We start from the raw sequence: 10,947 nt of genomic DNA on the forward strand, positions 1-10,947 counted from the left end.
TCCTGTCCGCTGTGGAGGACCCTATGAACCCATGAGTGCAGTGAATGCGTCTCCAGCCGGCTGTGTGTGAGGTTGTGTTTCGGAGCCCCACAGAGGAGGCGGTGAGGAAGAATCCTGAGTTCTTTGTGTGGACCCCTGTGTGTTTGTGGAAGACCTCTCGTGTGTATGCATGTGTGTTTCCCCTTCTTAAAACAAAGCCCCCCCTCCGCGAAGCCAGTATCGCCACCAGACGCCAGGCTAGGATCCTGGTCTTGGAGGGGCCTCCCAGCTGTATGTAAATGTCGCCATCTGCCGGGCGGCCGTGCCCCTCCCCCTTGGGCCGCAGCTGGGCCTCCCATTTGGGCTCAGGAAGGTGTGAGAGGCAAACGGACAGGAAATTAGTCTTCAGTCTTCGGGCACCAGGGCCCCACTCTCCACCCCAGATGAATGGAGCTGCTCATCCCACCCCGGGGGGCGAGGAGGTGGGATTTCGCAGGATCCAGGCAAGTAAAACAATTTAGGTGCAGGTGCCCAGGCTAGTGTGCTGAAGTCAGACGGTGAGCAAGGCTGCAGAAACAGAGGAAACCCACTCCCCACCCCCAGTAAATACTAAGTTAATACTCAGAGCTAGTAATTTTAGGGAAAATATAAGTTGCTCCTATATCCACATTTGTCTTGTAGAGGGGAGACGGCTATAGTCCCACTAAATGTTTAGTCGAAAAAGAGGCGTGGGTGGGCATGGCAGACCTGTAATCCCAGCAGTGCAGAAGCAGGACAAACAAGAGAAAGAAGCCAGCCTAGACGACATAAAGCCTTTCTCAAAACCAATACAGGAAAATACCACAAAACCCTACCACACCTGGTTTTGCTTCACCACGAGGCAAGGTGGTATTTCCAGAGCTCTGAATCACAAATAAAGCAGACTTTAAGGGATTTCTGAAAGTCTTAGCTGTTTAGGACTTTGTTACGCACAGAAACAGAGCCCCTGCTAAGGCCTGGGGTGTGAGGAGGATCCTGGAGCAAACACATTGTGAACAGCAAAGGCTGAGGCCCTGGGACGATCATGCCTGCCCGACCAGCCATCCCAGGAGCTTTTCCTCTCACTGTAGACTCTGCTGGCACACACCTTCCAAAGAGGCGCTCCAGATCATTCCATCCGGTCTAAAACAGCATCTTCCAGCTGGTGAGATGACTTAGGCAGGGCACTTTCTGCCAAGCCTGTTTTCACCCGTGGATCCACATGGCCAGGAACTACCCCCACCACTCTTCTCTTACCGGATGCCCATGCCTACTCTGCCCCCAGACATATAAAAATATAAAACAAACAAACACCTCTAAGGCCCCAAACCACTGCTTCTCTCCTCAGTTCTCTTTCCTGTGAACACTCCTTATGCCTGTTAGGTTAGCACTCCGGCTGAGCTACCACCCCAGCCCTTGCCTAGTCTGAGACAGAGTGGCCAGCCCAAAACCCTCCACACTCCTGCCTGCCTGTTTCCCGAATAGCTAGAATTATAGTCTTATGTGTTCCCCTTTTCTCTGCCCCCATTTTTTATCTCTATCCCCCCACAACTGCCTGCCTTACATCTCCCCTGAGGGAACAGTAGGACACTGCTTCCTAGCAGCCTTGTTCACTACTGTCTTGGGGTGTGAGGAGGGGACATGACTATACACACAAACGACTCCACACAGAGAGCCCTGGAGAACAGGGCATTTGGGGTTAAATGCTTCCCGCCTCATCATATGAGCACTGTCTCAGGGCTCCTGCACCTATGTTCAATTCTCTCCTCCAGTGGGAGTGACACGAGACAGGGCTGAGGTAGCAGACTTAAGTCACATTTCAAATCCATTCTAGAAGACTGTAGGGGTACATGTTTATAACCACAGTACTCAAGAGGCTGAGGCAGGAGGGCCAATTAAGTGCAAAGCCAATTTGAGCTACATAGCAAGATCATCTCAGACATGAGGGCCCCTCCCTCAGAGGGCTCTGAGGGACCCCAACTCCAAAAACCACGTTCCCTCCACCCACAACCCATTCCACCCAGGATCCTATCCCTACAGCAAGCTTTGGTCCACTGTTGTTCTTTTAATCCCAGCACTGAAGGGAGAAGAGGCAGGCAGTTCTCTGTGAGTTGGAGTCCAACCTGGTCTACTGAAAGAATTCCAGGCAGCAAGTTATACAGTGAAACCTGTCCTGGAAGAAGGAAAAAAGAGAAGGGAGTCCTCAAAATCTGCTGGGAGCACCCCTCTGTATTGCCTAGTACTCTGGGCTGAGAGCTTTGGCTGCTGGGAGCACCCCTCTGTATTGCCTAGTACTCTGGGCTGAGTTTTGGTTTTACTTGTAACTCTTTGTATAGTGTCTTGCTACATAACCAGTTTTGCTTCAAACTTGACAGTTCTCCTGTGTCTTAAAAGCTGAAATTACAGCCCTGTGGCACACCAACCCTTCCCCCCATGGTACCACCAAAGGCACTTTAAACAACCTAGAATGCAGTCTCATCTGACCCATGTCTTCAAACTGCCAAAAAAGCATTAATTTTTGGTTTTACGCAGGCTAATACTAGATGCTGGCTGGAGCAGGGGCTTGGGTCAGATGCTCCACCCTACCTCAGACAGGAAGAAACTAAGGCCTTAAGTCTTTTTTTTTTTTTTTTTTTTGATTGAGACAGGGTTTCTCTGTGTGACCCTGGCTGTCCTGGAACTCACTCTGTAGACCAGGCTGGCCTCGAACTCAGAAATTCACCTGCCTCTGCCTCCCAAGTGCTGGGATCAAAGGCGTGCGCCACCACTGCTTTGCCTTAAGACCTTAAGTCTTAAGTACCTTGCAGTAGCTTGCCAAAAGTTTGCGTGGCTACTACACAAGAGCCTATCAATTTGTGAACTATTTTGGGTGGGCTGGAGAGATGGCTCAGCAGTTAAGAACACTGGCTGCACTTGCAGAGGACATAGGTTCAATTTCCAGCACCCTCATAGCAGCTCCCTCACAACCTTGGGGGATTCCAAGCCCTCTTCTGGCCTCCATGAGTTCTAGAATAAGCACACGGTGCATTGACAAAGCACATATATACACATTATAAAAACGAATGGACTATCATTGGGGCTGGAGAGATGGCTCAGGTCAACAGCACTGATTGCTATTCCAGAGGACCTGAGTTCAATTCTAGCACCCACATAGTGGCTCAAAACTGTAACTCCAGGTCTAGGGGATCCCACACCCTCACAAAGAAATACATACAGGCAAAACACCAATAAATATAAAGAAAAATAAATTAATTAAAAAACCCTATTAGTGAGCCGGGCGTGGTGGTGCACGCCTTTAGTTCCAGCGCTTGGAAGCAGAGGCAGGTGGACCTCTTGAGATCACGGTTAGCAAGCTCTACGCAGCGAGACCATGTCTCCAAAAAGACAAAGCAATCGTATTTCTGGCTTCTATGAGGTGTGGCTGACCGCACAGCTCCAGAACCACATTCCCACAGAGCCACACACGGCAGCTAGGCTGACAGCCCTCGAGGCGGCTCCCCAGAGGCCAGACTTCTCTTTATTTCTACAGCACACAAGGAGTCCAGAGCCAGAGAAAGAGGGAGGGAGAGAGAGAGAGGGGCTTTTCTTTGCCAACTCATAGAGTATATGGGAAGACATGTGCAGCAGAAACCCAGGTTTTCAGTTTCAGGCTGGCAGGAGCCCCACTCCAACGAGGCACTCATGGCACCCAGCCCTGTGGTGGTGCTCAGTCACTGTGAATGACGACCGAGTCCAAGACCTCACCCCAGTGCCCCATCTGGACTCTGGACACAGGCATTGTGGCATCTGGGACTCGCTTTATTGGACACATAGCTGTCCACACTTTGCCGTGTAAGGGCTGGGGCCCAAGGCTCAGGCATCAAGTCTCTGAGGAAGCCTAGAAGTCAGGGCTGCTTGGAGCGAGGCCACAGTCGGCTGGCGAGTGAGCCAAAGGAGAGGCCCTGCCTGTTGGACTTGGAGAGCTCGGCCAGGCGCTGCTGCTCCTCCTGGGGATGAGGGACAGAAAAAGACAAGGGTCAACTCAGAAGCCTGCCTGCCGTCATACTCAGGCCCAGTATAGAACCCGAGTCCACCCGTTAGATCCAGAGCGTGGAAAGAGCAACTCTTAGCCCCAGGGGTGCAGGACTAACATGCCCGAGGCCAAGCGTCCACAGATCCCTGTGCACAAGCTCTACGCACACAGTCTACCATGAAAGGTCTCAGGACCACCCAAGGCCATGGACTTATCTTAAGTGCTCACTATTTTCTGCCTCTAGCCCATGCTGCAGAGCCCTCAGAGCAGCCCTGCAAGGCAGGCTGTGTGAGAGCCCCACCGAGAGGCCAAAGCCAAGAAGACGGTGCAAAAGTCCAAAGTGCCCAGTAGGGACTAGAGCCTAACCTGCTCAAGCCGGCTCTGCCGCTGTTTGAATGCCTCCAGTGGGTCATCCTCTAGAGCATAGTGCTCCAGCACCGTCCGGACGTCCTCCACTTGGTTCAGTGCAATGGCTGTAGGCACAACAGGTAAAGGGGGTACTAGTTAGTCAGGCCTTAGCATGACCCAGGGTAGGGTCAGCACATCCTGAATGTTGTCAGTGCTGAGAGGGTTCCTCCAAACATGACCAAATAACCCCCACGAGAAATGCCTGGATAGCTCAGAAAGTTCCAGAAGGCTCCAGGATACTCATAAATCTCTTCCACCCCAATTGCTCAGTTTTATACTAATGACAAGCCAAAATCAAGTGTCTGCCATTGTCTTCAGGGTCAAGGGTTCTGGACCAGACACTAAGGTAAGTCTCACTCTTGAGGAAGGCAGACAGGTCCAGCAAGACCCGGTCATCTGAGTTGCCATCCCAGGGCCGCAGGGCAACACCGTTGAAGGGCTGGAGGCGGAAAGCTTCCTTCTTGCAGTCCACGACTACTACTCGGGCTGGGTCCCGATTCAGACAGGAGATGTCCTGGAAGTGAGTGAGAGGATCAGCTCCCCACCCTGCTGGCCGCAGAGTGGACAGACAGACAGACACTCAAGGACGTGCCTTGCAAAGACTCCCAGATACAGGTTATGGAGGGTAACCTCAGGCTTCTGAGAAACTGGGAAGCTGGTCACATGGACACCTAAGCCAGGGGTCTCTGGAGAGAGCATGGGCTCTATCTGGTGGGATCAATTCATACCCCAAGCCTGCACCAGGCTACAAGACTCACTTCAAGCCAGGAATTACAGACAGGCCCTTGTCAAAGCCTGAATTTATACCATGAGTCACCAAGACATAAGGGAGAACCTAACAACACACGTCTAATAGGGGCCTGGTCACTACGTTTCGATGCTTGGCTAGCCAAAGAAACAGGTTCTACGACAGTCCCAAGCACAGCCTCACGGAAGCCACTTACAACCCCAGAAGCAAGGCCTGGGCCCCCACCCCTTAGACAACCTGGAGGCAAGCACTGACATCAGAAGGAGCAAGGCCCCTTTTCTCAGCGGTTTAAGCACCCCCAAATCTATCCCAGAGGCCCACCGTCATCCCCACATGGCACCTTCACATGATGTCCCTCCATATATCTGGTGGCGTCCCGGAACAGACGGTAGGAGATGAAACCGTGAGGGTCCACACTATCAATGAGTGGAAATGCAGTCTGCAGGGACGGAGAGAAGGAGAGATGAGGCTAGGTCCAGCCCGGGCGTCTGTCAACACACCTGGGTCATTGCTGCCTCAGAGCCTCACTCACCATGCCAGTCTCTGATGTGAAGATGACTATTTCATACAGAGGGGCAAGCTGCTGGAACAAGGTCTCGATGCCTGGACGCTTCTTAAACCTCCAGCCAGTGGCCAGCTGCAGAGGCAGTAAGGACAGGGGAGTGTTTAGACCAGAAAGCCCAAAAGGTCAAGACCCTGCCTGAGGGCCCCAGAGGCAGGCATCTGTCTACTTCTGGGGGCCGAGGAGCATACGGCTTGGCCCCACTCATGTGGTACAACAACTCTAAGCCAAAGCCAACTCATGTTTGTCACCCTAAAGTAGGCACCAAAGGACACAAGAAGGAAGAGAACACATGGCAGTGGGGCTGACCCCACCACCACTCCTGACCCAGCCCCCCAGAGGATCCCAACACACTGCCTTCTGCAGGACACACCGACCACTCTGGGTGCAGAAGGACCCCGGTAAGCTCCAGGACCAGTGTATAAGGTGGCTGGTAGTAGGGCTCCCGCAGAGGGTCTGGGAGAAGGCAGGGACTGGTGGGCTCGATGATCATCTGCAGGAGAGAATGGGCCGCTCATTCAGATACAGGGCATGGGGGGTGGGGACTGAGCACAGCCCCTCTACACCCACCCCACTCACCTGTCTGTAATCTTTGAAGTATTTGTATGTCCGGCGCAACTGCTGAACCAGAATTGGATCTAAAACACCAGGCACAAAGGGATTCCAAAGTAAGCCACTGTTCCACCTCCAGGACAGATGAGCTTATGTGGAGCCCTGGCTGTCCCAGAACTCACTCTGTAGACCAGGCTGGACTTGAACTTATATAAAGATCCCCCTGCCTATCTCCCAAGTGTTAGGATTAAATAAAAGCATGCCTACTTTCATGGAGGTATTTTTATTGGTTGTAATACTAGCATCTGATGAGTAGATACCCAGAGGACGGCTTCAAACATCCCATAACACACAGGACAGACTCCCTGCAACAAGGAACTACCTGGTTGGAAGTAGGATCAAAGCTGAGTTGCAGCAGCACAGGCCTGTCGCCCAGCTGTCTGGGGGCAGCCAGGATTATATAATGAGTTTGAAGTCAAAGTAGGCAATTTTGTAAGATCTTGTCTCAAAGGGGATGGGGTGGGGATGGCTGCACCAGCAGGCAGGAGAGATGGCACCCATGTCAAGAGGATGACAAACACCTGTTACTGTAGCTGCAAGGGACCCAAAGCTCTTATCTAGCCTTTGAAGGCATCTGCATCCATGGGTCAGCACACACGCACCTCATTTTAAAATGAGACAGCAGTGAGGACGCAGAGCCCTTGCCCAGCACCCATCCTCCAACCCCAGCAGCCACTGTCCTAATAAAAACCATCAGTGTTAGAGCCAAGGGTGAAAACTCTGGGTTAAATGAACACAGGAAAATCAATGGAAATATTTCAATATGTTATTCTTACTCTAGCTCTATCTGTGAGCCTGCCTCTTAAAAGACACAATGTTGAAGCCAGTTTAAACTAGTAGGCACACTTTAACCTCCCATGTCTACCTGCCCAATTTAGGTAATTTGTTTAAACCAGTGGAGAGCAGGGCATGGTGGTGTAGGCCTTTAATTCCAGCAATTGGGAGAAGAGACAAGTGGATCTCTGTGGGTTTGAGATTAGCCTGGTCTACACAGTGAGCTCCAGGACAGCCAGGGCTACATAGAGAGACCCTGTCTCAAAAACAAATAAATAAGAAAAAAAAAAGATAAAACAAGGGGGTTGGCCTCTCCAGTTAAAAGAACAGACTTACCCATCTGCCTAGCATGAACAGAGCGGTCAGTGCTTGTACATGCTGTCTGCAGACCTCCCACACAAACAGGGGCCTTTCGGACCCACAAACGTCACCTTCTCTAAGAAAAGGTCCGGTAAAAACCACAACTATTCCACTATCGAATTTATTGGAAGTCCCTTAACAAACTCTGGTAGTCGGGGTGTGTGGAGAAGCAGGGCAGAGACACAGACACAGACACAGAGAGACACTGTTTTGGAAATGAGGCATGGGTTGGAGTAGGGACTTGGGGATTTAAAAAAAAAAAAAAGGTGTTATAAAAGAGTGGGGTCAGGGGCTGCAGATGCCAAATCTAAGGCACAGAAAGCCCTGTGTCTGGGATGGACTGCTGACGCTCCCTGCCCCCATCTGTCCCTGACCATCTGCTCCAGGGCGGTGGGGCCGCGAAAGGGAGCTTTTGTCACGTCTGTCCCCTGAGCCATCTAACTGCCACACCTCGGATGGAGGAGGGGTTGGTGTATGAGACAGGCCAAGAGCACTCTACAGGAATAAACAGAGCAGCAGAGGTGGGAAGGAAGCCCAGCTCTGTGTTTAATCACTCACCGCTGTCGAATTCATCAGGAATCTGGGGAAAAAAGGAAAGGTTTGAACCGGCAGAGGCAGGAGCCCAGCACATTCAGTCTGCGAGTTCCAGGCTGAGTCCCAGAGAAGAAGGGAGAGGCTCAGTGCAGACTATAGAGAGCCTGACCCAATGGAAGGCAACCTGCCCCGCACCCTCACAGAACCGACCCCTCACACCTCTGCCTCTCACTCTCCTCACCTTGGTACCATTTTCATCCACAGGGTTGTTTCCTGCCAGGGAAGGAGACAAGAGACAAATGAAGAAAACTGGAGCCTTGGAGCAGTGTCTACTGGGTCTGGAGGGGGGAGGAGAGTGAGGGGTGGGGACTCCCCACTCAAAGGGATTATGGCTAGAGGCACAGCTCCTGGATAAAGGGAGGAAGAGGTTAGGGGTCAGGATTCCAAGTGGGCTGGGGCTGAGCTGGACACACAAGGGGAAGGTAGACTTCTGCTGCTGAGATGGACACATAGCTTCAGGCACGGTGACAGGTTATTTCTCCACCAATACGAACCGCAGTCCCTTGTCCCAGGACTGAAACCAAGCACACTGGTCTAGCCCTACTCTTCCCACCATTCCCTTAGTTCCTGAATTCAGGTACAGGGAACAACTAGAGGATAGAACTTTTAAGTACAAGGGGTCGAAGAGGACTTCTTGAATTTCAAGGTGAGTATCCTAGTTGGAGGAGCCAGGTAATGAACTGAGTATGGGGAAAGAAAGGGGGGGTTCACAGTAGAAATCTGGGGGCCAACAGTCAAGGGTTATGTCTCTCACCAAAAATATAGACGATGCTGACAGTCCCACCAGCTCCGAGCAAACCGGCGATCCAGAGCGCAATTTTTTTGGCATAGCTGGGACCCTCGGAGCCTGGCTGGTGCTGTGGCCCCTGGGCCTTGGAGCCCCCACGGTTGGCAATTTCAGTGACCTGAGTGGAGGGGGATGGAGGAGAGGTCACACAGAGAGAAATAACAGAATACTTAAATTTGTCCAAGCAGCCTCAAGATCAAGAACCAGGAAGTGGACATCCAGAGCAGAAAACTGTGTCCCTGAAGGGGTGAGTTCAGAGGCTGCTCCCCTCAGACAGTCACAACTAAACTGTCTAGAGAATCACAGGGGTTCAAGAGCTGAAAGGGCAAATTGCTCAAGGTCTTGGAAGCAATAGCACTGCAGGGTCTGGAGCCAGGAAGAGTAGGGCAAGGAGAATAAGGGATGGGTGTGTGTGTGTGTGTGTGTGTGTGCGCGCGCGCGCTAGCACAGAGATGTCAAAACTAAAGGGACAGAGGGCACCCAAGGGACAGAACGAACAGTTAAGATATCCGGATACCCAGAGCCCAAGATGGAGGGGTTTGGAAGGGAAGGAAGCAAGAGCGAGGAGAGGCAATCTCCTGTCTGGGACTTTGGGAACGGAAAGTCATGGACTTGGAGGTCAGAATGGCTAGGCTGGAACGGACGGCAGGCTGGATCCTTCCTGTTCCTCTCGCTCAAGGAGGCGATTGAAATGTCACTGGGACAGACCCTGGGTCCCTAGCGCCCTGGGCCCCACCCCCGTCAAGTATCACCTGAATGGTCACCGAGATCAGAACAGGTGACCTCTCCCGGCACCCACGTGGTTGAGACCTGGGCTCCAGGGGATGCACTCCGGGCCTCCATAATCCAGCCCCGGGGGAGCAACTGTGGTCCACACAGGAAGCATGGAAACATCGAAAACGCGGGCTCCGTCCCATTCAGCACCCTGAGGTGCGGTCTCCCAGACCCGCCGGGGTTGCCACCAGACGCCCAAAACTTTAGAGAGAAGCCCCATATCGGGGCGCGCGTCCCGGCGCCGCTCACCTGCTCGGGAGTGCGGGGAGGTGGCGGCGCTAGCCGCGTGCACAGCCCCCGCGCGCCTACCCGGAGCCCGCTCCGCAAGCGCGAGAACAGAGCCGCCGAGGCCGCCATCTTGCGCTGACGCCACGCGGCCCCGCCCACTCGCTCCCTCTCTCCCGCCCAGGCGAGGACTACGACCAATGGGATCGCTGAGGTAGTGCGTGTGGACAGGAACCCGAGAGGGACAAAAAGAACTGGGCGGAGTACCTTTGGTGCGCTCCTAGTCGGTCTTTCCTCTGGCTGAGCGCGAAATTGGAATACTGTCATCTGGCACCACGCCCCCTGGGGCCCTAAGGACCGCCACCATCCAGTCGCTCGGACTTTGCCTTTCACCTCCCATCGTTAGAAATGGACAGAGGCCCAAAAAGTGAGCTGACCCAGCATCCCTCAGTTTTTCTCACGTGGACCAGGAGGCTGAACCAGTCTTCTTTCCCGTCTCCAGATCTCTTTTTACCCCTAACGCCGTGAGTTTGTAGAAAGGACTGGAGTATCTTTCCTTTGCCCAACCACTCATTTGGATCTACCACTCATCTGGATTCAACCAAAGGAACGTTCCGTGCTGACTTGTTTAGGCTTTAGAGTGATTAAGAAAGCAGTGAATTAGGGGTGCGGGAGCCACCATGAGTCTTGCCCAAGTTGTTTTCTATTTGTTTGTTTATTCATTCCTTTATTTGTTTAATCATTTATTATTCACTCGTTCATTCACTCATTTTAAATGTATGAGTGCACTGTCTGCAGGTACAATTGCATGCCAGAAGAGGGGATCATATCTCTTTATAGATTGAACTCAGACCCTCTGGAAGAACAGCCAGTACTCTTAACCGCTGAGCCATCTCTCCAGCCCCCACAAGTTGTTTTCAATGGGAAAAAAAAAGTCAGATTTTTACACTTAAACTTTAAAAATCCAAAGTACTGCAGGGCATTGGTGGCACATGCCTTTACTCCCAGCACTGGGGAGGCAGAGGCAGGCAGATTTCTGAGTTCGAGGCCAGCCTGGTCTACAGAGTGAGCTCCAGGACAGCCAGGGCTACACA

The 10,947-nt window shown here is 52.4% G+C and overlaps 1 protein-coding gene and 1 long non-coding RNA gene across 3 annotated transcripts; one reads left to right on the forward strand and one right to left on the reverse strand.

Moving 5' to 3' along the window:
• Window positions 1–3,468: 3,468 nt before the first annotated feature.
• On the reverse strand, window positions 3,469–9,999 carry Timm50 (translocase of inner mitochondrial membrane 50). Of its 2 annotated transcripts, none has more exons than XM_011250673.3 (11): window positions 9,607–9,963; window positions 8,822–8,972; window positions 8,249–8,280; window positions 8,032–8,053; window positions 6,307–6,365; window positions 6,101–6,220; window positions 5,698–5,802; window positions 5,506–5,604; window positions 4,775–4,931; window positions 4,376–4,482; window positions 3,469–3,983 (listed from the first exon to the last, which is right to left on the reverse strand). In XM_011250673.3, exons 1-11 carry the CDS (start codon window positions 9,769–9,771, stop codon window positions 3,882–3,884), a joined length of 1,119 nt encoding a protein of 372 aa, XP_011248975.1. In that variant the 5' UTR covers window positions 9,772–9,963; the 3' UTR covers window positions 3,469–3,881. The 2 variants fall into 2 exon arrangements, with proteins under 2 accessions (XP_011248975.1, NP_079892.1); NM_025616.3 differs by having other exon boundaries at window positions 3,779–3,983; window positions 9,878–9,999.
• Gm51445 lies at window positions 7,793–10,726 on the forward strand. Its single transcript, XR_003946618.1, has 3 exons — window positions 7,793–8,713; window positions 9,043–9,101; window positions 10,038–10,726. It is a non-coding gene; the product is annotated as a predicted gene, 51445 (long non-coding RNA).
• Window positions 10,727–10,947: the final 221 nt, after the last annotated feature.

This window comes from Mus musculus, chromosome 7, assembly GCF_000001635.26.
Source record: "Mus musculus strain C57BL/6J chromosome 7, GRCm38.p6 C57BL/6J".
NCBI classification, from domain to species: domain Eukaryota; kingdom Metazoa; phylum Chordata; class Mammalia; order Rodentia; family Muridae; genus Mus; species Mus musculus.

Bases quoted from the DNA above. Each gene is read 5' to 3' on its own strand.
- Timm50 (XM_011250673.3), bottom strand. From the start codon at position 9,771: ATGGGACGGAGCCCGCGTTTTCGATGTTTCCATGCTTCCTGTGTGGAC. The intron at 6,366-8,031 runs GTGAGTGATTAA...CTGGTGTTTTAG, and splicing joins TCCTGATGAATTCGACAGCG to ATCCAATTCTGGTTCAGCAG. The intron at 5,803-6,100 runs GTGTGTCCTGCA...CTGCCTCTGCAG, and splicing joins TTCTGCACCCAGAGTGGTCG to CTGGCCACTGGCTGGAGGTT.